Source organism: Hyperolius riggenbachi, chromosome 7 (genome assembly GCF_040937935.1).
Source record: "Hyperolius riggenbachi isolate aHypRig1 chromosome 7, aHypRig1.pri, whole genome shotgun sequence".
In the NCBI taxonomy this organism is placed as follows: Eukaryota; Metazoa; Chordata; class Amphibia; order Anura; family Hyperoliidae; genus Hyperolius; species Hyperolius riggenbachi.
The window spans coordinates 28,508,949-28,532,157 of NC_090652.1; the positions used below are offsets into that span (position 1 = coordinate 28,508,949).

The window sequence follows — 23,209 nt, forward strand, 5'->3', positions numbered from 1 at the left end:
AAACTTGATGTTCCAGGATGGACATAAAAGTCACGCTACCTCATCCCGACGTCACACGTCTGATGAAATCCTGATTGGTTGAAACGCGTCACGTGCAGGTGACGCCGCTGCGACTGGTAGGCGTGGTTTTCCCCCGTGCCTCCGCAACCTTCCTCCCAACATCGTAACGCTCCAGGGTCGGGTCGTACCAAGATCACATCTCCGCATATCGGAGCCTACTGGAGGAGAGAGCCGCCGCACCACTAGTCCCAGCCGGGTAGTGAGGAATCACACTTTTTTTCATGATCAGTCATTTTCAAGGTGAGACGGGCATCACAAATAATATGTATGCTGCAGGTTGATATCCCGTGTATGGAAGTGTTTCTAATCAGAAATGTGTTTGCTGTAATAAATCTCATCTCAGTCAGCCTGGCTCTATTTGGTAAATTGCCAATGAGAAGGAAGCCTGTTATCTCTCCTCCCACAGTCCTGCTCCTCACTGATTGGCTGAGGGCAGTTCAGTGTGACACAAGGCTGAAATATGATCTATGCTGTGCCCACTTGTTTACAAAGCAAGATAGCTATGACAGTGCAAAGTCTAAGAGGGAAAAAAGTAAGGGAGGAAATGACATCAGTATTGGCTTCAGTCAGAGGGAGTCAAAATGGCAAATGCCAGGAACAGAATTCTCTTTATTTACTGTATAAAATTCACTGAAATCAAAACGTAGCCAGTGCAATACATCTGCTATGTAAGTAGAACAAGTAGTTATCTACTTATCTATGTGTTTTTTGTTTTTTTCCTGGCATAGTATGGATAACCCTGCTGCTTTTAACTACCGGCCGACTGGTCCATGCCAATTAGCAACCCCAGGACCACTCCATGCCGACTGGCGTCAGCTTCTGTCTGCGCAGTCTGCATAGACGCGAGTGCGGCTGCACAGCTCTAGGACCTCCCCACCGATCCACGCACAGGAGACAGCCTGTAGCGAGGACACGGTGGGAGGGGCCCTAGAGCTGTGCAGCCCCACTCGCGTCTATGCAGACTGCATAGCCGCAGCAAGCTCCAGCGGCCATTTTACTTGAGGAATGAGAGCTCGACCCGGGCTATGGGGTCGGGAGCCGACCGGGGCCGGTAACAGAGCTGGGACCCAGCGGAAGTAAATGGAGGGCGCGAATGGCGTCCACCATGGTTCAAAATAGACACAGGTACGGAACTTTTTTTAACTGTTCACCTCATGTCGTTTAATAATTTATAAATTAATATTGTAAAAAAAAAAAAAAATTTATTCTTTGTTTATATTCAGTAATGTTACTTTTTAAAGTAATCAGAATTAGGGCTCAAACCCACTAGCAGCCTTTTCTGATCGCTAGGGATTTGAAAAAGTTCTTGCTCATGCAATGCTATGGGGGATTTTTATAAAATCGCTTCGTTTAAGTAAAATCACACAGATGGCATTACATTAGCAAGAGCTTTTCACATCACAAAGTTCTCAGAAAAGCGGTTCTAGTGGGTTCCAGGTCTCCATGTTATTTGGCCACGTGCATTTGCAATTGGAGGAATTTGACTGGGCAGTTTCCTACCCTGTTAAGCTTTTTGGACGTAGCTCCTACAAAAATGAATGCTGAACATAGGAGCTACGTCCATGAAAAAACCCGTGGCCGATCGCATGTTCACCCGTGGGGTTACTTGTTGGCGCCCGTTAGCCCGGAGATCATTGATCTAAATTGCCGTGTCAGTGACATCCTGCATCATTGCGATGTTGGAAGTAACATATCCACGCATTACTTCCTGTTTAGCGTACTAATTGTGCACAACGGAAAATAATGCGCAAGGACATCTTGTGGCCAAATAGCAAAATTACACTTACATACATTTATTTTAATATTTTCTAAAATTAATTTTTTTTTTAAATTATGGGCTTGTTGAAAGTGATGGAGGCAAAATTTATAAAATGCACCTTTATTTCCAAATAAAATATTAGCACCATACATTGTGATAGGGACGTAATTTAACGGGTTCAATAACCAGGACAAATGGGCAAATTAAATATATGGGTTTTAATTATGGTAGCATGTATTTTAAAACTATAATGGAGAAATAAGGATTTTTTTCAGTTTTTTTTTCCTTAAAGGGGGAAGGTTCAGGGACTATGAAAAAAAAAATAAAAAAACCTTATCCACTTACCTGGGGCTTCCTCCAGCCCGTGGCAGGCAGGAAGTGCCCTCGGCACCGCTCCGCAGGCTCCCGGTGGCCAACCCGACCTGGCCAGGTCGGGCCTCTTCTGCGCTCCACGCCGGCGCGCTGACGTCATCGGACGTCCTCCGGGCTGTACTGTGCAGGCTCAGAACTACTGAGCCTGCGCAGTACAGCCCTGAGGATGTCCGATGACGTCAGCGCGCCGGCGTGGAGCGCAGAAGAGGCCCGACCTGGCCGCCGGGCTGGTCGGGTGCGCCACCGGAGACCACTGGGAGCCTGCGGAGCAGCGCCGAAGACACCTCCTTCCTGCCACGGGCTGGAGGAAGCCCCAGGTAAGTGGATAAGGATTTTTATTTTTTTTTCATAGTCCCTGAACCTTCCCTTTAATATTCCCATTAAAATGCATTTAGAAAAAAAAAATCTTAGCAAAATGTACCACCCAAAGAAATCCTAATTGGTGGTGGAAAAAACAAGATATGGATCAATTTGTTGTGATAAGTAGTGATAAAGCTATTGGCAAACGAATGGGTGGAGCGCTGAAATGATGCTTAAGGTGAAAAAACACTAAAGGCTGAAGGGGGTTATCTATGGTGGTTCTGCATGAAGCATAGCTACCAGGAGAAGAAACTGTTTATGAGCCTGGAAGTTTTGTTGCAACTGACCGGTATCTCAACCTGAAGGCATAAGCTGGATGAGCGGGGTCAGAGGCTATCTTGGTCGCTCTCTTTCTCCACCTGCTAGTGTAAAGGTCCTGCAGGGAAGGTAAGCAACAGCCAATTATCCTTTCTGCTGATCGGATGATGCGCTGCAGTCTCATTTTCTCTTGTACAGAGCATGAGCTGAACCAGACAGTCATAGATATGCATTCAAAAGAAAAAGGTGTGCGCTCATACCAGGAATACCCTCACTTATATGCTGGCTGCCAAAATGTCTATTGACAAATTAATGGGGCACAGCAAATGCATATTGCATCCGCTCGCCAGAATGTGCAGGCTCCTAAACTAATTCACTGCTATACCCTGCAGGATCTCAACAGGGGCACCTGTAAAAATAAAAAAGGTCCCCTGGGGAGTACATACCTCGGAACAGGGAAGCCTCTTGATCAAGTTAAGGCTTCCCCCGTCGTCCTCCGTCCCACAGCTCCAAATATTGTCCATGTAAATATTTACCTTCCCCAGCTCCAGCGCAGGCACAGTAGCGGCTCTTAGCTTGAATCAGGCGGAACTAGCCGATCCCAGTCGCGTCCGCTCTACTACGCAGGCACAAGTTGACTGCGCAGTAGAGCGGACCTGACTGGGATTAGCTATTTCCGACTGATCCGAGCCGAGAGCCACTACTGGATGGAGCCAGGGAAGGCCTGACAATTTGTCGGCTGTGGCTTCAAATGGGCCTGGAGAGACCACCGTGGGACTGAGGACGACGGGGAAGTCTCAATCTGATCCAGAGGTTTCACCCTCCTGAGGTAAGTACCCCTCAGGGGCCCTTTTTTTAGTACAAGTTCTCTTTAATAATCAACTTGCTGAAAGAATCTTATTCAGATGGTGGTAAGGGGTTAAATATTCCAGCAATATGTGTTCCTTGTCTTGTTCTCTGATTGATTAACCCCCTTGGCGGTACGCAGTTTCTGAGGCTGCGTCCGCTGGGAGTTTTTTTGTCCCCAAAATAGTTTAACGCTTTAGCTAGCATTTCGCTACCTAAGCGTATGTCCAAAGTTGCTCCGGTCCCCTCCATGCCTGCTGATCGCCGCTGGTTTATACATACCTCGCCACAATACCACAAAAAGTGCAGTTTCCCCATCGGCTTCCGGCGTTGCTATGGCGACGATCGGAGATGACGTCATTGACGTCATGACATCATCCGCAATCCCGATCGCCGTCATCGCGGAGCCTGGAGCCGATTGGGCGGCTGCGCCTGCGTGGGAACGCTGGAGGGTACGTAAACCGGAAGCTATTGCGGGGTACTGGAGCAACTTTGAGCATACGCTTTAGCTAGCGCACCGCTAGCTAAAGCGTATAGCAACATTAAAAAAAAAAACATCCTGGGGCCATGTGATCCTCTGCAGCGGCTACCCCGTGTGTAGTACGGGGTTACCGCTAAGGAGGTTAAGATCCTGATAATGCCTTTGTAAACAGCCTCTCTCCCTCTCATAGCAGCCTATGAAGTAGATGTAGCCTGGAATGTAACATCACAAGCAAGCCAGTCATTCAGTCAGGAATAGGGTATACACATCTCCCTGCTAGTTTTATTTAAGCAATATTACAGCTCCTCTAGTTACCGGTTACCTCCTCCTGTTAGCCTCCTCCTCATGTCTCCTGCATGCTGTGACACAGTGAAGTATATTTGTGAGCTGTGTGGGGAATGAAGGATGATTTTTAAGCAGGGAGAGAGACCTGGGTGAATAAATAAATTGCCCCTAGCACTAGTGGTAATGTGTACTCTAAAATTAGTGTTAAAAAAAAGTTGTTTTAATTGATAGTGTTCCTTTAGCATCACTTGTGTGTTAGGCAGGAAACACACTTGATTCGTGCACATTTTGCCACGCACAGCAAATCACACACTGCTGCTCTGGCTATTCTAGACAATTCCATTTTTCCCCACAGTTTTATATCGGACAGCTTCCTGCTTTTTGTCCACATGATGCGCACGTTCACAATTACAATGTATTCCGTTTAAAAATCATGAACATGCTGAAAAAGCAATAACCGGCACAGAGTGATGGAGACCCAGGAATCACATACAAAGTATGCCCCCTACCTAAACCATTTGAAGGCATCTTAAGGGGCGCTATACAAAATTATATAGCAAAGCATAATATAATTTCAGTTCACCAGCATTAACACATTAACAAGTTCCTGGCCGCCTAACGCCGATCTGCGGTGGGAGCGTGGCACTCTGGGAACTGCTGGACACCAAGAGGCGTCACCTAGCGAGAGGCGAGATTAGCAGGGAACAAGCGCTCACACAACCACGATCGGAGCTGGCAGGCTGAAATAATTAAAAAAAGCAAATATTTATGTGTACAGAGCTGTGCCGCAGCGCTGTACAGGGGACAGCCTTGTCACTTAAAGTGGAATATAACCCAGTATTTCTTCTTTGCTCTAAAAGATTATTTACAGCATATAATATACTAACACAATGTGTTTTTTTAGTCAAACAGCATTTGAAGGGTTACATCACAGGACTGACTTTTTCTCCTGCAGGGGCTGCTGCATCCAAACTGGTGATTAGCTTATCTTCTGTATACATTCTTTACTTGATACAATTAAGTAAACATTCTCTGGCTGTGCAGAAACTGCATTTAAGCTGCATTTAAAACAGACTTCCAACAGTTATGAATAAAATGCACCAGCAGCTTTCAAAGTAAATAAACTGAACTTTGGGAAGTTATAATTTATAAATGTATTATAATACTTGTGCACAAAAGCAAATATGATAATTGTACGGGTTATAAAAAGTAGGAAAACACTTTTGTTGAATATTTTCTCAGAGTTTTAAACCGCTTTAACTGTCCCTCCCAATGGCTCACAATCTAATCCCATACATAGGCTAATGCCTATGTATGGGTAGTGTATGTATCACATGTCTAGGGCTAATTTAGGGAGAGGGGGAAATCAGAGAAGTAGGGATTTAAAAAAATCATAATCTTTTATTAATAAAAAAAAAAAATAAAGATTGCAGCAGCAATCAGAGACCACCATAAGAAAACTCTATTAGTTACAAGAAAAGGAGGTAAAATTCATTTGGGTGGTAAGTTGTACAGCCGAGCAATAAACTGTTAAAGCTGTGAAGTGCTGAATTGTAAAAATGGCCTGGTCACTAAGGGGGTATAAACCTGTAACTAAAAAAGTTCCCCTGGGCGGTACTCGCCTCAGTAGGGGGAAGCCTCTGGATCCCATTGAGGTTTCCCCCGTCCTCCTGCGTCCCACGGCGGTCTCACTGTGCCCCTCCGAACAGCGGGGATGTAAATATTTACCTTCCTGGCTCCAGCGCAGGTGCAGTATCGTCTCTCCGCTCAGAGATAGGCGGAAATAGCCGATCGCTGTCGGTCCGCTCTACTGCGCAGGCGCTAGTCTCCTGTTCCTGTGCAGTAGAGCGGACCCGACAGAGATCCGCTATTTCCGTGCTGAGAGCCGCAACAGCGCCCCCGCTGGAGCCAGGGAAGGTAAATCTATCGAGCCTTGTCGAGGGAAGATTGTGGGACGCTTCGGGGGAGCCAGTGCTGGACCGCCTGCAGCTACAGGGATGGGGGAAGCCTCATTGGGACCCTGAGGCTTCCCCCTCCCGAGGTAAGTACCCCCAGGGGAAGTTTTGTTTTGATACAGGGTCTCTTTAAAGACAGGTCCTCTCTCACCATCATGTTCCACTTTTATGAAGTGAATGCAAATCTAGATCTTGAGAAAGCAATAGATGGTATACTTGGGCTTCAATTCATCAAAGGCTGTTCAATGACAAAATCCAAGTCGTTAAAATACAGCATTTGGTATTTTACACTTGTGTGTGCTAATTCATCAATATTTTCACATGTGCCGTGGATGTTCGTTAAGTTACCGAACTACTACGGCTGCAATTCATCAAAGGCTCTCTCTGTGTTGCTACAAGCTGAGGCATTTACAATAGAAGGCATCCCGACATCCCTTTAGATGTAAACATGTGTTATATTTACTGTTTTCTATACTGCCTCTGCTGCTCTGAATCTGTCCATCAGTGTTTCTAACATTTTACTTATTTGCCACAACGTAGATGGACTTCCCTGAGACATTACAAATGCCATGCTTGTTGATTTCACCACTAGCAACTTTGCATTTTCAAACAGGGACTCAAAGGGTTACACCACTGAAGGGTGCCTGGAAAATATCTTTTGTCCCATTCTCTCTGCTCACTGCCTGGGGGGGGGGGGGTCTAAAAGCTTGTTCCACTGGAGAAGCCTGTGTGACCTATCAGCAGCACTTGCAGGAGAACAGGGGCTGTTTCTTTTGGCTCCTGTCAATCATGGGGACATCCACAGGAAGGCATTCGAAGCTAGTTACCGACAGGAGAGCTGGAGATAATCACCGAATGTGTTATCGAATGCTGTAACCTTGATGAATTGACATTTACTGACATTTGCTTACATGTGTTAAGCACAAGTCGGTAATTTATCTCACTGCTCTGTAATTTCAGCTTTGCATGCGGTAACAGCTTTGATGAATTGACATTTTCTTAAGTGCTCCGTTAAGTCAGCTGTTTTCAGCATTACCACATGCGGTAATGCTTGATGAAGCCTTGGACCTTGCAAAGTCTTTCAAACATGTTCCCCATAACAGCCTTGTGCAGAAACCAAGGATACTCTCACTAGAGGACAATGGCCTCAATTCACTAAGCTTTATCAAACACTTTATCAAATGTTTGATAATTTACCTCATGGATACAATCTAATTTTGAATTCACTAAGGTGTTATAGATTTATTGAACGTTTTATCAATAAAACATTTAATAAATCTATAACACCTTAGTGAATTAAAAATTAGATTTGATCCATGAGGTAAATTATCAAACGTTTGATAAAGTGTTTGATAAAGCTTAGTGAATTGAGGCCAATGTGTGAATGTGGATGGACAACTGGTGAAGGGACAGAAGTCAGAGTGGTGACAATGGTAAAATGTTAGCATTGGTGTCCCACAAGGGTCAGTACTAGGTCCAGTCCTTTCCCAGATTATTTATTATTCAACTACTAGATGGAGTAATGTAACCATTTTTGCAGATGTAGATTTCTATAGGAATAAACAAGAATTGGAGCTATTACCGTATATCCTCGAGTATAAGCCGAGTTTTTGAGGCCAAAAAAGTGGCCCAAAAGTGGGGGTCTCGGCTTATACTCGAGTGCCCACCTCCCCGAGTGCACCTTCCTTCCGCAGAGTGTAAAAAAAAAAAAAAGCTGAGCAGCGCTAATGGTTGATTAACTTCCCCCTCCCGCTCGCCGCAATGTGTACAGTAACCCGCATGTCCTCCTCCCCGCTATGTGTAAAGTGCTGTAATCCATGTGACAGTCTCTCCCTGGCAGACTGGAGTGTGTTGCCAACCTTGGAATTGTCCTCCGTGTCCCCCGAGTGTCACCATATGCAGCGCAGCTTTGAGTAACTTTGATCCGCGCTGTGTTCGGATGCCTCTTCCTGCCTGTCGCAGGCTCGTTGCTATGACTCAATCACGTGCACCATGTGCGGCGTCATAGCAACGAGCCTGCGACAGGCAGGAAGAGGCATCCGAACACAGCGCGGATCAAAGTTACTCAAAGCTGCGCTGCATATGGTGACACTCGGGGGACACGGAGGACAATTCCAAGGTTGGCAACACACTCCAGTCTGCCAGGGAGAGACTGTCACATGGATTACAGCACTTTACACATAGCGGGGAGGAGGACATGCGGGTTACTGTACACATTGCGGCGAGCGGGAGGGGGAAGTTAATCAACCATTAGCGCTGCTCAGCTTTTTTTTTTTTTTTTTTTACACTCTGCGGAAGGAAGGTGCACTCGGGGAGGTGGGCACTCAAGTTACACATAGCGGGGGAGAGGGGCATGTGGGTTACTGTACTCATTGCGGCAAACGGGAAGGGGGCACAGATTACTGTACACATAGCCACGAGCAGGAGGGGAGAGTTATGTGATCATTAGTGCTGCTCAGCTTTTTTTCCCTTTTTTTACACATTGCGGTGGGGGAGTGCAGGGGGGCACGCTGCCATTAGTGATAGCTTTTAACGCAGAACTCAGTACTTTCTCTCTGCTCTATAAGATACGCACCTTAAGATAGTAAAGAAAAACAATTCTTTGTTACACAGCTGATACAAAATCCTGCAATACATCTGCAGTGCGTCTACTTCCTGCTTTCATGGAAGCAGACATATTAACATCCTGTGCTTTCAAATGAGCTTATTTACCTTGACAGGTGACACAGGAGAGTTCAAATTACAATTTGTGATTAGACAGATGAGGAGGAGGAATTATTTTTATTATTAATGCTGCTGCATTTCCTACCCTCGGCCTATACTCGGAACAATCATTTTTTCCAGGATTTTTTGGTAAAAGTTGGGGGGTCGGCCTATACTCGAGTCGGCTTATACTCGAGTATATACGGTATTTAATCCACTATATTTATGTTTAGGAATTTATTTGGAAGAAGACAACTTTCCTAACAGTAGGCCTGTGTGGATACTCCATTACAGAATCATGATTGCCAAGAAATGTTAACATTAAACAACGCATAAAACCTATGAAATAATTGGATAAAAGTGTTTATTTCTGAAATTCAATTCACAATTACAACATCTTCTGACAGTAACAGTAAAAAGAAAATAAGTTCAATCTATACGAATTTTAAGAAAGTGAACATGCGGAGTTATGTTTCACTGGAGCAGATTGTTTCCACCCACTCTAAAAAGGGGGGAAGGGGGAGTAAGAGTAATGGAAACTGATGGGAGGGAAAAGGAGGGGGGGTTAGTGAGAGGAAAGGACATGAGTAGGAAGGGAAATGTGTAAAAGGAGGAGGACATAGAGCCCTGAGAGCCACAAAAAAGTGATGGGATCAGCCATGGGAACAGTTAGTGTTACACCTATAGGACTGAAACAAGGGTTCTATACTAAAGCTACGTACACACGCTGGATTGGACTTGTCCATAGTGGCTGATGAAGACCACTTTAACTGATAATCTGGAGAAAATCCAGTGTGTGTACAGCGGACGTCCAACATGCTCCTAAAGACTAGATGGATCCTTGATGCCCTGACTCCCGAGCACATTGTTCTCCCAACTCACCACGCCCCTGGCCTGGATAACAGGTTATTATACTGAGAACCAGGGGGACACAGGTGCAGCTGCTCCATGGGATGCTAATATAGCATGCTGAAGGTGAGTATTTATTCAGATTACACAAAAGAAAGAACAAACTATGAGCGTGGAGGTGCTTTAAACTGAGGGCAAGAAGAGGAGGAAGAGATGTGCGTGAGGATGGATAAGGATGGTAGTTAAGGAATATGGGGGGGGGGGAGAGAAGAGGATGATGGGGAGGATAGGCAAAAGGGGGTTAGGGTAGGAAGATAGAAAGGGTTGGCTATGTGGGAGATGGGGAAAAGATTAAGAAGGGAAGGGTTGTGGAAAGGATGGAAGGACAGAAACATGCTCACTCCAGGGAAGCTCATAAAGAAAAAAGGATGGACTAAATAGAAAACAAAGAAAGCATAATACATCAAAATAAATACAAGTGCCTACTAAACGGCCTTACAATAGACAAAGCAAAGTCCTACAAAACATACTCTAGTATGGCCAGATGTCACCTGGGCACAAACCAGATTACAGAGTAACAAGTGTGTAAGCAAAGTACATGCAGTACAGCCAATGGTACAAAGAAAAGGACAGCTCTGAAATATAATATTGCAAGTTAAAAAATATGTAATTCGTATACCAAAAATAGAGGAAATCACACAAAAAAGTTAATTATTTCAATTAAACCTGGAACTTCATTGACCATTGAGTGGTAAATCCATTTGGCTTCTGTCTGTAACAGTTTCTTATCTAGGTGATCACCTCGGTCATCTACCCATAAACATGTCTGTAGAGCTCTACTGAATTTTTCAGTGTGCGTTTTCGATCCAGTGGGATGTCCATATAATCTACATCTCAGGTCTTTTGTGCCACCTACATAGACTAGATTTGATTCTTCTCCAACACGTTTTCCGAGGATCAGGTCACCTGGTAACAGGTTCCAATGTTGTAAGAGAACCTAACCTTTCCTGTAGATGGATAGATGTAAACTGAGTGAGAAAGTGAGGAGTGGATATGATGACTTTAACTTGCTTTTTAGTACGTTGGATCTGGCACTATTGTCAGTGCACTCACTGGCCCATTTTATGCATATTTTACTATAACCCTGCAAGGTGAGGTGGTATAGTTCTGTCATCTTGATTTAAAATTATTGGTCGCATTGGCTGGTCCTCCGAATCTGGGATTTGCCAAATGCTAATTTTTCTTTAGAAAAGAAGCATGTGTTGTATTGGCATGGAGTAGGGAGTTTGAGGCAGTTTCTATATGAAACAGTGTATCAATAATACTGCCGTCGTCCATCTTCCATACATTGTATGGACGTCCACCCCTTGCATTACTTGCCCACTTGCAAGGCTCCAAGACTTCTCCAGAGCTGTTCCTACTCTATGGAACTCCCTCTGTCCCCGTCAGGCTGGCCCCCACCATTAACTCATTCGAGCAGGCCTGACCGGCTCATCTGTTCACCACTACTGTTTACCGACTATCTTCATAGCTCCAACCCCCTCCCTTAGACATACACCCCATTCATCTTATGTGTCATAGGGGTGCAATTTTTACAGCCTTGCCCTGGGTGAAATTTAGCCTAGAAACTGCCCTGAACTCAAAGGTACTGTTATCTCTGCTAACGTATAGAAGGTGGGAATTTTTCAGAAATGTTTGTCTTTAAAGTGAACCAGAGACGAAGCACCCTTGTGTATTTTACCATAGAAATCAGTGGGAACATTAGAGAAAACATTTACCATGCTCTCTGTTCCATCCTCACTGCTAAAAGTGTCTGTTATCTAGCTGAGATAAGAATCCCGGACTGAGCATTGATTCTGGCTTTGCTATAATGACTCAGCTATAATGATTCCTGAGCAAAGCCAGCAGGGGGCAGGCTTGGACTTGAAGACAGCAAAGAACACAGTCTCAGCTATAATTATTCTGTAGCAAAGCCAGACCGACTGCTTAGTCGGGATTCTTATCTTAGAGGTGATAACAGGCAAATTAAACAGAGAACAATGTAACAAAGAGCAGATTAGGTGTTTACTGTCATGTTCCCACTGATTTATAAGGTAAAATACATGAGGTTGCTTCATCTCTGGTTCTCTTTAAGGAGAGAGACAAGATTACAAGGTGTAACATTCCTAGAATGTGCTTAGTTATCTCAAAACAGATATTGATCACAATCTAATTATGAGGAAGCAATTGGTAAGAACCAACTATGGATAATTACAACAGCATACATAACTTGACCACACACCATACAATTAAAAGACCCAATTTTACACCAATTCGATAAATTCGATCAGTTGCCAAAAATTGAACGCTTTTATTTGTTTTCGATTGAGAAATCCAATTTCCTGTTTTTTTTCTGATTTAGACCAATTTTATCAAGGATTATATGGTGTGTGATGGATTGTGAAATTGTATTCAACCAGAAAAATTGTATGCAACTATTCAGTACATACCATACTTTTTTTATTCACTTTTTTCTCTTGATTATTCTAACTAACCAATTTTTTTCAGAGTTTATGATCTTTTATTCTGAAATTGGGGCAGTCTCGAAAATACGTGTGGTACCTCGAGGATTCTGATTGAAACTTCCAATCTATCGGAAAATTGTATAAGAATGCTTGAATCGAATCAAAATAATAAAAAAAAAAAATTGTATGTTGTGCAGACTCCTGTAGTCTGTCTATACGTGTCTTGGTCACTATGCAACATGCCCCCTAGAAAAGTCCAAGACATGTTCAGGGGTGAGTGAACAGCATGAGGAGGTCATGTGAAGCTGTGAGTTGGAGTTATAGGCATTTCTCTTCTGTGAAGGCACATAATTGAATTCCCCCTCCCAGTTATTGATGGAGCAGCAGAGCTCCTCAGAGGAAAAAGTTCAAAAGTTTGGTTTTTGGGTGATTATTTCTTATTAATTTATTTCACTGGAGCTTTCATTACTCTTTTCCATTCCATGCTGCAGGACCAGGAATGGGTCAGTCAGATGACATATTTCATCAATCTCATCTATCTGAGAGGAAAGATCAAAGAGTTTAGTCTTTGAGAAGGAGTCATGTGAAGTTTGTGGTTCCAGCTCCATGGCATCAGATACCTTCCCCGGTACTTCTCTGCAATTCTCCAGACATTCCTCTACTTTCCTTTTCTTACAACACAGGTCCTCTTGCATAAAACGAAGCTTCCTTTTTTTCTTCTCAGCTGCCACTTTTATTATTTCCACGTGGTGTCCTCGGTGCTCTTCCAATGAGATGCAGCAGGAACAGATACAGGCATCATCTTCAATGCAGTAATGGTCAATGATCTTATTATGGGTGAGGCATTTCCTCTTCTTAAAGGAGGTGGTGGGATCTACCAGGATGTGGTCAGCCCCCTTGCTGTGGACCTTCAGGTGGTCATCACAAAAGGAGGCTTCACACTGTAGACAGGATTTAACAGCAGCTACTGAGGCATGAACAAAGTATGTACAGCTCAGTTCACTAGTGTTGGACTTTGACTTGGTTAGTTTGCAGAACTCGACTACCTGTCGGAGGCTCCAGTTTCGTTGGAGCCGAGGCCTGTTTTTGAATCTCTGGTAGCAGTTAGGGCAGAGAGAGTATCCCTTATCCTGAGTGTCCCAGGTTTTCTCTATGCATTTCAGGCAGAAGGTATGGCCACACGTCAGTGTTGTTGGGTCAGTAAGCATCTCCTTACAGACTGAACATTCCAGTTCATTTCTCAGATAGGCTGGCATTTCCCTTCAAGAAAAAGAGAAAGTAAAAATATCATTACTTTTTCCTGAACATCCTCAGAGAATCCACAAAACAGAAAAAAAATAATTTGTCTTGGATCCTAAATCTGTCTGGTGACCCAGTTGACTGAATAATGAATGCACCACTGGCTGCTATTAAAACTGTTCTACTGATTTGTGAACTATCATTTGCTGACTAGTGCGGCATTAGTGAGCTGGTAAGAGGGGGGTTCTGTGCTTCCCCCAGTTTACTATTACAGGTCGCTTAGATAGTAACACCCGGTTTGCTGTTTATAAAATGTGGATAATAATAAGTGGACAAAACCATTTAGAGTAGGGTGGCCACTTGCAGTACCCCAAAAAGGAGGACATCACACCCTGAAAAGGAGGACATCGTACAAAGCGTGCCAAAAGTGGGTGTGGTCAAGCATAACGTGGGCGTGGTCATGGGTGGGGCCAAATATACATGACATTAGCAGTGGTGTAAATTGTCTGCCGGGGAAGTTTGAGCTCTGCCATAGTGTAGCCAGTGGCGGCTCCAGCTTCAGATTTCTGGGGGGGCTCAAAGGGGGCACGAGGGCTGGCAGGCCGGGCTTGGGGGGGGGGGGGGGATTGGGCGTGGTCATGATGTCATGTGGGCGGGGCTAACTGTAATGTAGTTGTACCAGCTAACGTAGTTACATGGAAAAAAAAAATGAAGTAAACGCACTTAATGACAGGTAGCCTTTCACCAGTAAATGCACGTAATGACAGACAGCGTTTCCCCATTAAATGCACATAAGAGACAGCTTTTCACCAGTTAATGCACATAATGACAGACTGCATTTCTGCAGTAAATGCACATAAGAGCCTGCTTTTCACCAGGTAATGCATGTAATGACAGTTTCCCATTAAATGCACATAAGAGACAGCTTTTCACCAGTTAATGCACATAATGACAGACTGCGTTTCTGCAGTAAATGCACATAAGAGCCTGCTTTTCACCAGTTAATGCATGTAATGACAGACAGTTTCCCCATTAAATGCACATAAGAGACAGCTTTTCACCAGTTAATTTACATAATGATAGACTGCGTTTCCGCAGTAAATGCACATAAGGGACAGCTTTTCACCAGTTAATGCACATAATGACAGACTGCGTTTCCGCAGTAAATGCACATAAGGGACAACTTTTCACCAGTTCATGCACATGACAGACAGCCTTTCACCAGTTAATGCCCATAAGAGAGAGCTTTTCACCAGTAAATGCACATAAGAGACAGCTTTTCACCAGCTAACGCACGTAATGACAGACAGCCTTTCACCAGTAAATGCACATAATGACAGACAGCTTTTCACCAGTAAATGCATGTAATAACAGACAGCGTTTCCCCATTAAATGCACATAAGAGACAGCTTTTTACCAGTAAATGCACATAATGACAGACAGCGTTTCTGCAGTAAATGCACATAATGACAGACAGCCAGTATTCCCAGTATATGTAGCCAGGCGTATAACTGTCCCCAGTATATGTAGTCAGGCTAGTGATGGTGGGCTGGGGGCCCCAGGGCACCTCAGGCCTGGCTGGTGGTGGGCTGGAGGCCTGAGACCTGGCTGGTGGTGGTGGGCTGGGGGCCCCAGGGCAGCTAAGGCCTAGCTGGTGGTGGGAGGCTGGGGGCCCCATGGCAGCTAAGGCCTGGCTGGTGGTGGTAGGCTGGGGGGCCCCAGGGCAGCTAAGGCCTGGCTGGTGGTGGGAGGCTGGGGGCCCCAGGGCAGCTAAGGCCTGGCTGGTGGTGGGAGGCTGGGGGCCCTAGGGCAGCTAAGGCCTGGCTGGTGGTGGGAGGCTGGGGGCCCCAGGGCAGCTAAGGCCTGGCTGGTGGTGGGAGGCTGGGGGCCCCAGGGCAGCTAAGGGCTGGCTGGTGGTGGGTGGCTGGGGGTCCCAGGGCAGCTAAGGCCTGGCTGGTGGTGGGAGGCTGGGGGCCGCAGGGCAGCTAAGGCCTGGCTAGTGGTGGGTGGCTGGGGGCCCCAGGGCAGCTAAGGCCTGGCTGGTGGTGGGTGGGCTGGGGCTGGGCTCAGGAGGGCAGCTCAGGCCTGGGTGGCTGCCTGCAGTGCCTGGTGCAAAAAAACGATTTGGCAGTTGGCTGGCTGGAGTAGTGAACAGGACAGGACACCCACCTTGAGCTAGTTGTTGTTGAAGTTCTGAGTCCTGCTGGGCCAGCCTGGCTGCTGTGCTCTGGCCTGGGCTGACTGTGTAGCTGACTGGCGCCTCGGCTCCAGACTCCAGTCCTGTGTGCACTGACCCACCGTCCATGGGTGCCTGCCTGGGGGGGTCACACTCACTGCCACTGAGTGTGACCAAGTGCTGGCCTGGCTGTGCGTGTGTGCCGCGGGCCGCAGCGCGGAGAGTCCTCTGGAGAGGAGACTGTATGTGACGCAGTCACTCCTGTCGGCGGCAAACTAACTGCGGGGGAGAAGAGGAGAAGGCGGAGAGCGCGCTGCACGTCACGTGATGCCGGCCCGCCGGACGGCGTTACGTGACATACGTGCACTTTTATACTGCAGCACCCGGGCAGGGGTGGGGCGGCGGTGACACAGTCAGTCAGCACCAGCCCAAGCCCTCCTCCCAGTCCCAGACTCCAAGTCTCGTCCTTGTGCAGGCAGGAAGTAAGGTCGGGTCGGACTCGGAACGGAAGTTCTCGGTGGCCGCGGCGGGGGGGGGGGGGCGTTATGGGGGGCTAATGAGTCGCCAGCTGGGGCTGAAGCCTGGGTAAGCCCCAGCGTGGCGCCGCCACTGAGTGTAGCCCCCAAAAATAGATGTAATCTGACAGCATTTCACCAAAAATACGCGTAATCTGGTAGAAGTTCCTGCAAAATACAAATAATATGGCAGTGGTTCCCCCAAAATAGACAATGTGGCAGCAGCAGTTCCCCCAACATACACATAATCTGGAACCAGTTCCCCAAAATACGCGAAACCTGGCAGCAGATCACCCAAAGTACACATAACACCCAAAATACATGTAATCTGGCAGCAGTGGTCCCCCACACATACACAATCTGGCAGCAGTTCCCCAAAATACGCAAAATCTGGCAGCAGCCGTGCCCCTAACATACATATTATGGCAGCGGTTCCCCATAAATACAGATAATCTGACAGCAGTTACCCCAAAATAGGTACCCCCAGCATAGGTAGCCAGGTCTATAGGTGTTCCCAGTATAAGTAGCCATGAGTATAGTTGTCCCCAGAATAGGTAGCCAGGTGTATAATGTCCCCAGAATAGGTAGCCAGGTCTTTGGGTGTCCCCAGAGTAGTTAGCCAGGTCTATAGATGTCTCCGGTACAGATGGCCAGGTTTTTAGGTGTCCCCAGAATAGTTAGGCAGGTCTATAGGTGTCCCCAGTATATGTAGCCAGGTCTTTAGGTTCCCCCAGAATAGTTAGCCAAGTGTATAGGTGTCTCCAGTACAGATAGCCAGGTGTATAGTGTCCCCAGTATATATAGCCAGGTCTATAGGTGTCCCAAGTATATGTAGCCAGGTCTATCGGTGCCCCAAGTATATGTAGCCAGGTCTATAGGTGTCCCCAGAATAGTTAGCCAGGTGTCCCCCGGCAGGAGGGGCGAGCTCAGTGAAGGGAGAGCGGTAGGTACAGGAGTGTGAAAGGGGAGACATCTCCCCCCCTTTGGGCTCCCCCTTCCTCACTCTCCCATCTAGAACTAAAGTTTTGGGGTGGCTGGCAGCGGGTGAGACTTACCTGCCTCCTTCCACGGCGAAGCAGTAGTGATGTCCGGTTCATGAGTCATTTGAACCTGTTCTTTCCTGTGACCGACTCATCCACTGAACCGAATCAGTTCAGTGGATGAGACAGGAACTGATTCTGCTCAGTGGATGAGTCAGATCATTACACTCACAGGAAAGAACAGGCTCAAATAACTCATGAACCGGACGTCACCACGCAGTGCTTGGAGCGAGGCAGAGGTAAGTCCCGCCCGCTGCCAGCCACCCCAAAACTATAGTTCTAGAGGGGAGAGCGAGGAAGGGGGAGCCCAAAGGTGAGGAGAGGGGGGGGGGGATATGTCTCTCCTTTCCCACTGTGCCCACCGCTCCCTCTTCTCTGCGCTCTCTCCCTCCTCCACACAGCCCAAAAAGGAGGACATCTGGCTGTCCTCCCTTGCCTTGCGCCGGACGGAGGACAAGCAGTCCAAAAACCGGACTGTCCTCCCTAAATCCGGACGGATGGCCACCCTAATTCAGAGGGTTAATAAGTCTAACAGGAATAGCTACTTGGATCTGGTTGCTCCGTCCCAGTCTCTTTTCCAAGAAATAGGACACTTGGTTGTACAATTTCATTTTCAGATCTTGCAGCCTATTCCTAAGTTGAGGAGAGGAGGTGATAGGAAGAAATGAAAGGAAATAAATATGACAGCCTCCATATACCTCTCACCTCAGGTATCCCTTTAAGCGGTGCTGGTGGCTACTCTTGCTGTGCTAAGCAAGCTGACACAAGCCCAGTCCTAATGCAGTTGGCCACTTACCTACACTTTTAAACTCCGCTCTCCTCTCCCTGTGTGATGGGAGGCGGCTGCTGTGTGATGGGGAAGGGGGCAGATGCAGCTTCTGTGTGACTGGGGGCAGCTGCTTATGGCTGTGTGATGGGGGGGGGGGGGGGCAGATATGGCTTCTGTGTGACTGGGGAGCTGCTGCTGCTGGCTGTGTGCTGGGGGCTGCTGCTGTTGCTGGCTGTGTGCTGCTGCTGTTGCTGGCTGTGTGCAGCTGCTGGCTTTGTGCTGCTGCTGGCTTTGTGCTGCTGCTGGCTGTGTGCTGCTGCTGCTGCTGCTGGTGTAGCAGGTAGAAAGAGGGGGGATCTATTTATTTTTATTTTTATATTATTACCTGGTCAGCAGCTTTAAATAGAGGCGCTGCTGACACAGGTTTGTTAAGTAAGGGCATTTTTCCCTTAGTTGTAATGTGTAATGTGTGGGTAGGCAGAGCTGATGGCTGAGGGAAGGTTGCTAAGCAACCAGACACACAAGCAGGGGAGCCGTTAGGGAAGATATAACAGCTTTCTGAGGGATTGAGTTGGCAGTTGGAGCAGACAGGAGAAGGGGAAAGATGCAGCAGGCCAGACGATGCGATAGCTGACATTTTGGGAGAAAATTACTGAGCCATGATGATTCTTCAATCCTCCATAAGATAAGCCAGCCATCAGTCCTGTAAAGCTGACAAGGAGTGGGAAAGCCAGGAGAGAGATTTCAGGCAGAGGAAAGATGATAGCCAGTGATTCTTGACACTGAAGTGCTGGAAAAGAAATCGTTCAAGATGACACGTATGAAATGTGATCAATGTGTTGATAAATCAGCATGCCACAAGAAAGATTTTTAAACATTTTTAATTACAGTAAATTTGGCTCTGGTAATATCCCCCACTTCTGAAGTGTAGTGTTAGGAGGCTGAGAATTCAGAATTATCCTCCCTACTGTGATGAATATAATCTCACTTGTATTTTATTTTGATTTTTATAAGTGGCCTGAATGGTTGCTGTAAAGGGAAAACAGTTGTGTTATGGAAGACAGAAACTGCATATTACCCATATACTAGGCCTGAGACTAAGAGATAGTGAGATTGAGAGGAAAGTGAATCTGCTTAAGGAAATGAACTACTGTCCTGTCTGCTAGAGGCCTATCTTAACCTCTTATAGCTTACTGACTTTACCAAAGTAATAAATGCAAGAAACCATTTTGTTTTGGTTATTTTATGTGTGGTGCACAAGATAGTGCGAAGTTATATTGGAAGAAATATTTACCTATGGGAAAAGTCGTTCGGCTGGATTCCTGTAAAAGAAAGGAGAAATGATTAATATGTCCATTTACCAGTAGTGTTGAAAGATTTAGAAGAAGTACCTGTTAATAGACTGTTTCTCTGGCAATAGACTGGTCCTGCAAAAGAACAGAAGAGATTACATACAGGAGCGGCAGAAGCTGAGATTTATAAAGAAACTGTTGTGCTTTTATTTTTCTGCTGTTTTTTGGGCAAGCATATTGAGTAGTTTTGTTCATAGGAACAAGTGACGGAGTTATTTTCTTCTTATTATTTAATTCTAGTAACCTTATTAATTTACTAAGAATTTAGTAATTCACTAACCAATTTTATTACTTTTATTATTTATTATTAACTTAAACCAATTTATTAACTCCTAACCATCTAACTTATACATTGATTATTCTGGCTTTTCCTAAGAAACGGCTGAACTATTGAACAAGAAAAATAGCCAGAATAATTGATCAGACTGAGAACAAAAAAAAACAAGAGTACTCTATTTACTATTGAGTTATGAAAGATTTTGCTGATCAGCAAACTTAGAGGTTAAAGTACTATATAATGGTTGTCAGGGAAGCATTAAACTGAAATTACTTTATGACTCAGGGTTTAGGAAATCCAAATAAGGTCCATTTTTCATTAAAGTGGGTGGGAACGCTGAGAAAATACTTACCGGGTGGGAAGGTTATGTGTTATTGTTAACCAGTTGTTTTCCTCCTAGCTTCCGGAAGTGTTCTATAGAAAGAAGACCAGAAGATAATAAGAAGACTGTGATATAAGAGATTGTGTTGTTTGTAATTCTCATTGGTTACATGGAGTAGAAAGTGTATTTTTATCTTTTATTTTGAATAAAACTTTTGAATTTTACAACCTGCATTGGTGTTTGTGGAGTTCTCCTTCAGTTGGCGGTTTGAAACAGTTTACACTGGCTGTGTGCTGCTGCTGCTGCTGGCTGTGTGCTGCTGCTGGCTGTGTGCTGCTGCTGCTGCTGGCTGTGTGCTTGTACTGCTGCTGTTGCTGGCTTTGTGCTGCTGCTGGCTGGGGGCTGCTACTGCTGCTGGCTGTGTGCTGCTGCTGGCTGGCTGTGTGCTGCTGCTGCTGTTGTGCATGCACAATCAGTGTCCCTCTCCCTCCCCATAACAGAGAATATGTGAGCTCAGCTAGTTAGGCCTCCTTTCCACTGACCGCTGATAGGCAGTGAAATGCCTCTCAAACTCTCTCAACTGCTTACTTCTGCCTGGTAAATGCTTGCTGAGGCATGAGGCTAGCTTCTGCTGCTGGTGCAGGGGAGACAGGCAGCACGCTGTGGGATTCCACTCCAAAGGAATCTATTTCAAACAAGTCAAGTGCAGGAGGCAGAGCTATTCAAGCTTTTTCCTATCTCCCTCCTTTTGACATCAAATCCACGCCCCCTGCCAGTGATTGGCCAAGTGGGCAGTGGAATTTATTGTGACAGGCTTAGCCTCAGCCCATAGTGATAGCTGCAGGCTGATGCTAGTGCCAAGCCCCGCCCAAAACATGTTACAATGGGCTCTATTCATAAAACATTTGCAGTAAAAAAATTCTTGGAGGGAAAACACCACATTGGAATTTTAGATTTTTGTGTGCTAATTCATAAAAATGTTTACACTTGCGATAATAGGTGGGGTAAATCCCCACTAAACTGGCAGTACTGGCTGAGTTGTTACATTTGCTGGCTGAGTTGATACATTTTCTCCTGCAGAGACAACTAGTATAAAGGAGGCAGCCCCAGCATCCCTTTACATGTGCATTTTTCTGCCTCTCCTCCTGAATCTGCGCTGAATCTGTCTATTAGTCTTCCTAATCAATCTATTTAATTGCTGCAGCTTAGAAACAGTTCCAGAAACTTTACACATGCAGGCTTTCTGATGTGAAATTTATCTGAAAACAGGTACCCAAGGGGTTAAAAAACACAGCCTTGGTATTCCTGAATGCCTTGTCTGCTCTCCTCTCACTGCAGCTGCCTGGGAGGTCTGTCTCTCCATTAGCTTGCCTGTCATTGCTGGCTTATGCCTTATCTAAACAGCGGGGTTTCTCTGCACACATTCCACCTGCTCTAATCTTTATGAATTAACCTTCAGTGACATGTGTTGTGATAATCTCCGCACAAGGCGGTAATTTCCCGTAGTGCACAGAAATGTCAGATTTTCATGCGGAAACAGCCTTTATGAATGCCCACTTTGCTAAATGGTCGGGAAAGTCAGCTGTTTTGAGCGGAAACTTGCGGTAAAGTTTTATGAATAGAGCCCATTATGAGTTCCCTGCTGTATGAGACAGTCCCACCCCTCAGTTTAGCCAGTTACTGCAACCCAGCCTCAGCCTTTGTCCCTCCCCTTGGCCAATAATCTCTCCAGTTTATTTTTCCCTCCGATTTGGCCCCATGAGGATGTGGTAGCGTGAGGATAGTTATGTGAGTGGCTGACTGCAGGAGCATTTCCCGGCATTGCAGAGGCTAGATTGGATGGCTAAGGAAGCCTTTGTATAGACAATGTTCTCTTTGCTGCAACTCACATTTCAATGGCAGCCCTGATAATAGAGAGGCTGCAGCTGGGATATCACACACACAGAACCTGTAACTTCAAAAATGTCCCGGGGGGGGGGGGGGGATACTTACCTCAGGAGGGGGAAGCCTCTGGATCCTATCGAGGCTCTCCCTGTCCTCCATCCCACAGTGGCTGCGCTGGGCCCACAAAACCACAAGGAAAGTCGGCTGTGGCAATATTAACCTTCCCCAGTGAAGGCGCAGTAGCAACTCTCTGCTCGGGATCAGGTGGACATAACCGATCCTGATCGGGACCACTCTACTGTGCAAGCGAATTGCGCCTGTGCAGTAGAGCAGATCCGATTGGGATTGACTATTTCCGAATGACCCAGAGCTTAGAGCCGCCACTGAGCTGGAGCCGGGAAGGTAAATATTTACATGGCTGCTGTTCGGGGACCACTAGCACTGCGAACGTGGGATGGAGGAGGATGGGGAAGCCTCAATAGGATCCAGAGGCTTCCCACTCCCATGGTAAGTACCCCCAGGAAACATTTTTTAAAGTTACAGGTCCTCTTTAAGGTGTCCATACATCAAGCAGTGATGGGCAGATTTGACCAAGGGATAGATTGCTCTCTGATCAGAGAGAGATCCATCAGCTGCCCATACACCACAGGCCGATTTCCAATCAATTTCATGCTAAAATCTTTTGAAAATGGACCCAGTGCGCAGCCTTGCCGCTGTTCCCTAGTGTGCACGTGTGCATTTATACATTACCTGTGCTGTGTCGCAGTACCCATCCAGTGTCCCAATCCACCGCTCTTCCATCACACATGCTGATGGCATATATGGGGCTGATGGGAAAAGGGGCAGGACACCGTGACACGGGACAGGTAATGTATAAACGTACACGTTTTTACAATGTGGAAACAGCTCCGGGGGTTTCATCCAGTGCTGGGCCGAAATTACGCATGAGCGTAATTACGCATCGTAATTCAATGTAAATTTACGCGTAAGCGGTATGCGTAACTTACGGTCTTACGCGTAATTATTTACGCGTAAGACCGCAAGTAGTATCGTAATTACACTGTTTACCGTAATTGCTAGGCATGCGTAATTTTACGAACACTTACGCGTAATTTTACGTGTAATTACTAACGTAAAATCTCCCATTTTCTAAGAGTAGTCAATCAGTCAACATCCTAAGCAACCAATAGTATCTTCTCCCGC

At 46.0% G+C, this 23,209-nt stretch overlaps 1 protein-coding gene across 1 annotated transcript; it reads right to left on the reverse strand.

Moving 5' to 3' along the window:
• Positions 1–12,587: 12,587 nt before the first annotated feature.
• LOC137525455 (E3 ubiquitin/ISG15 ligase TRIM25-like) lies at positions 12,588–18,360 on the reverse strand. The gene is made up of 2 exons (XM_068246551.1): positions 18,199–18,360; positions 12,588–13,692 (listed from the first exon to the last, which is right to left on the reverse strand). The coding sequence occupies exon 2, from the start codon at positions 13,686–13,688 to the stop codon at positions 12,873–12,875; it is 816 nt and encodes a 271-aa protein (XP_068102652.1). The 5' UTR covers positions 13,689–13,692; positions 18,199–18,360; the 3' UTR covers positions 12,588–12,872.
• Positions 18,361–23,209: the final 4,849 nt, after the last annotated feature.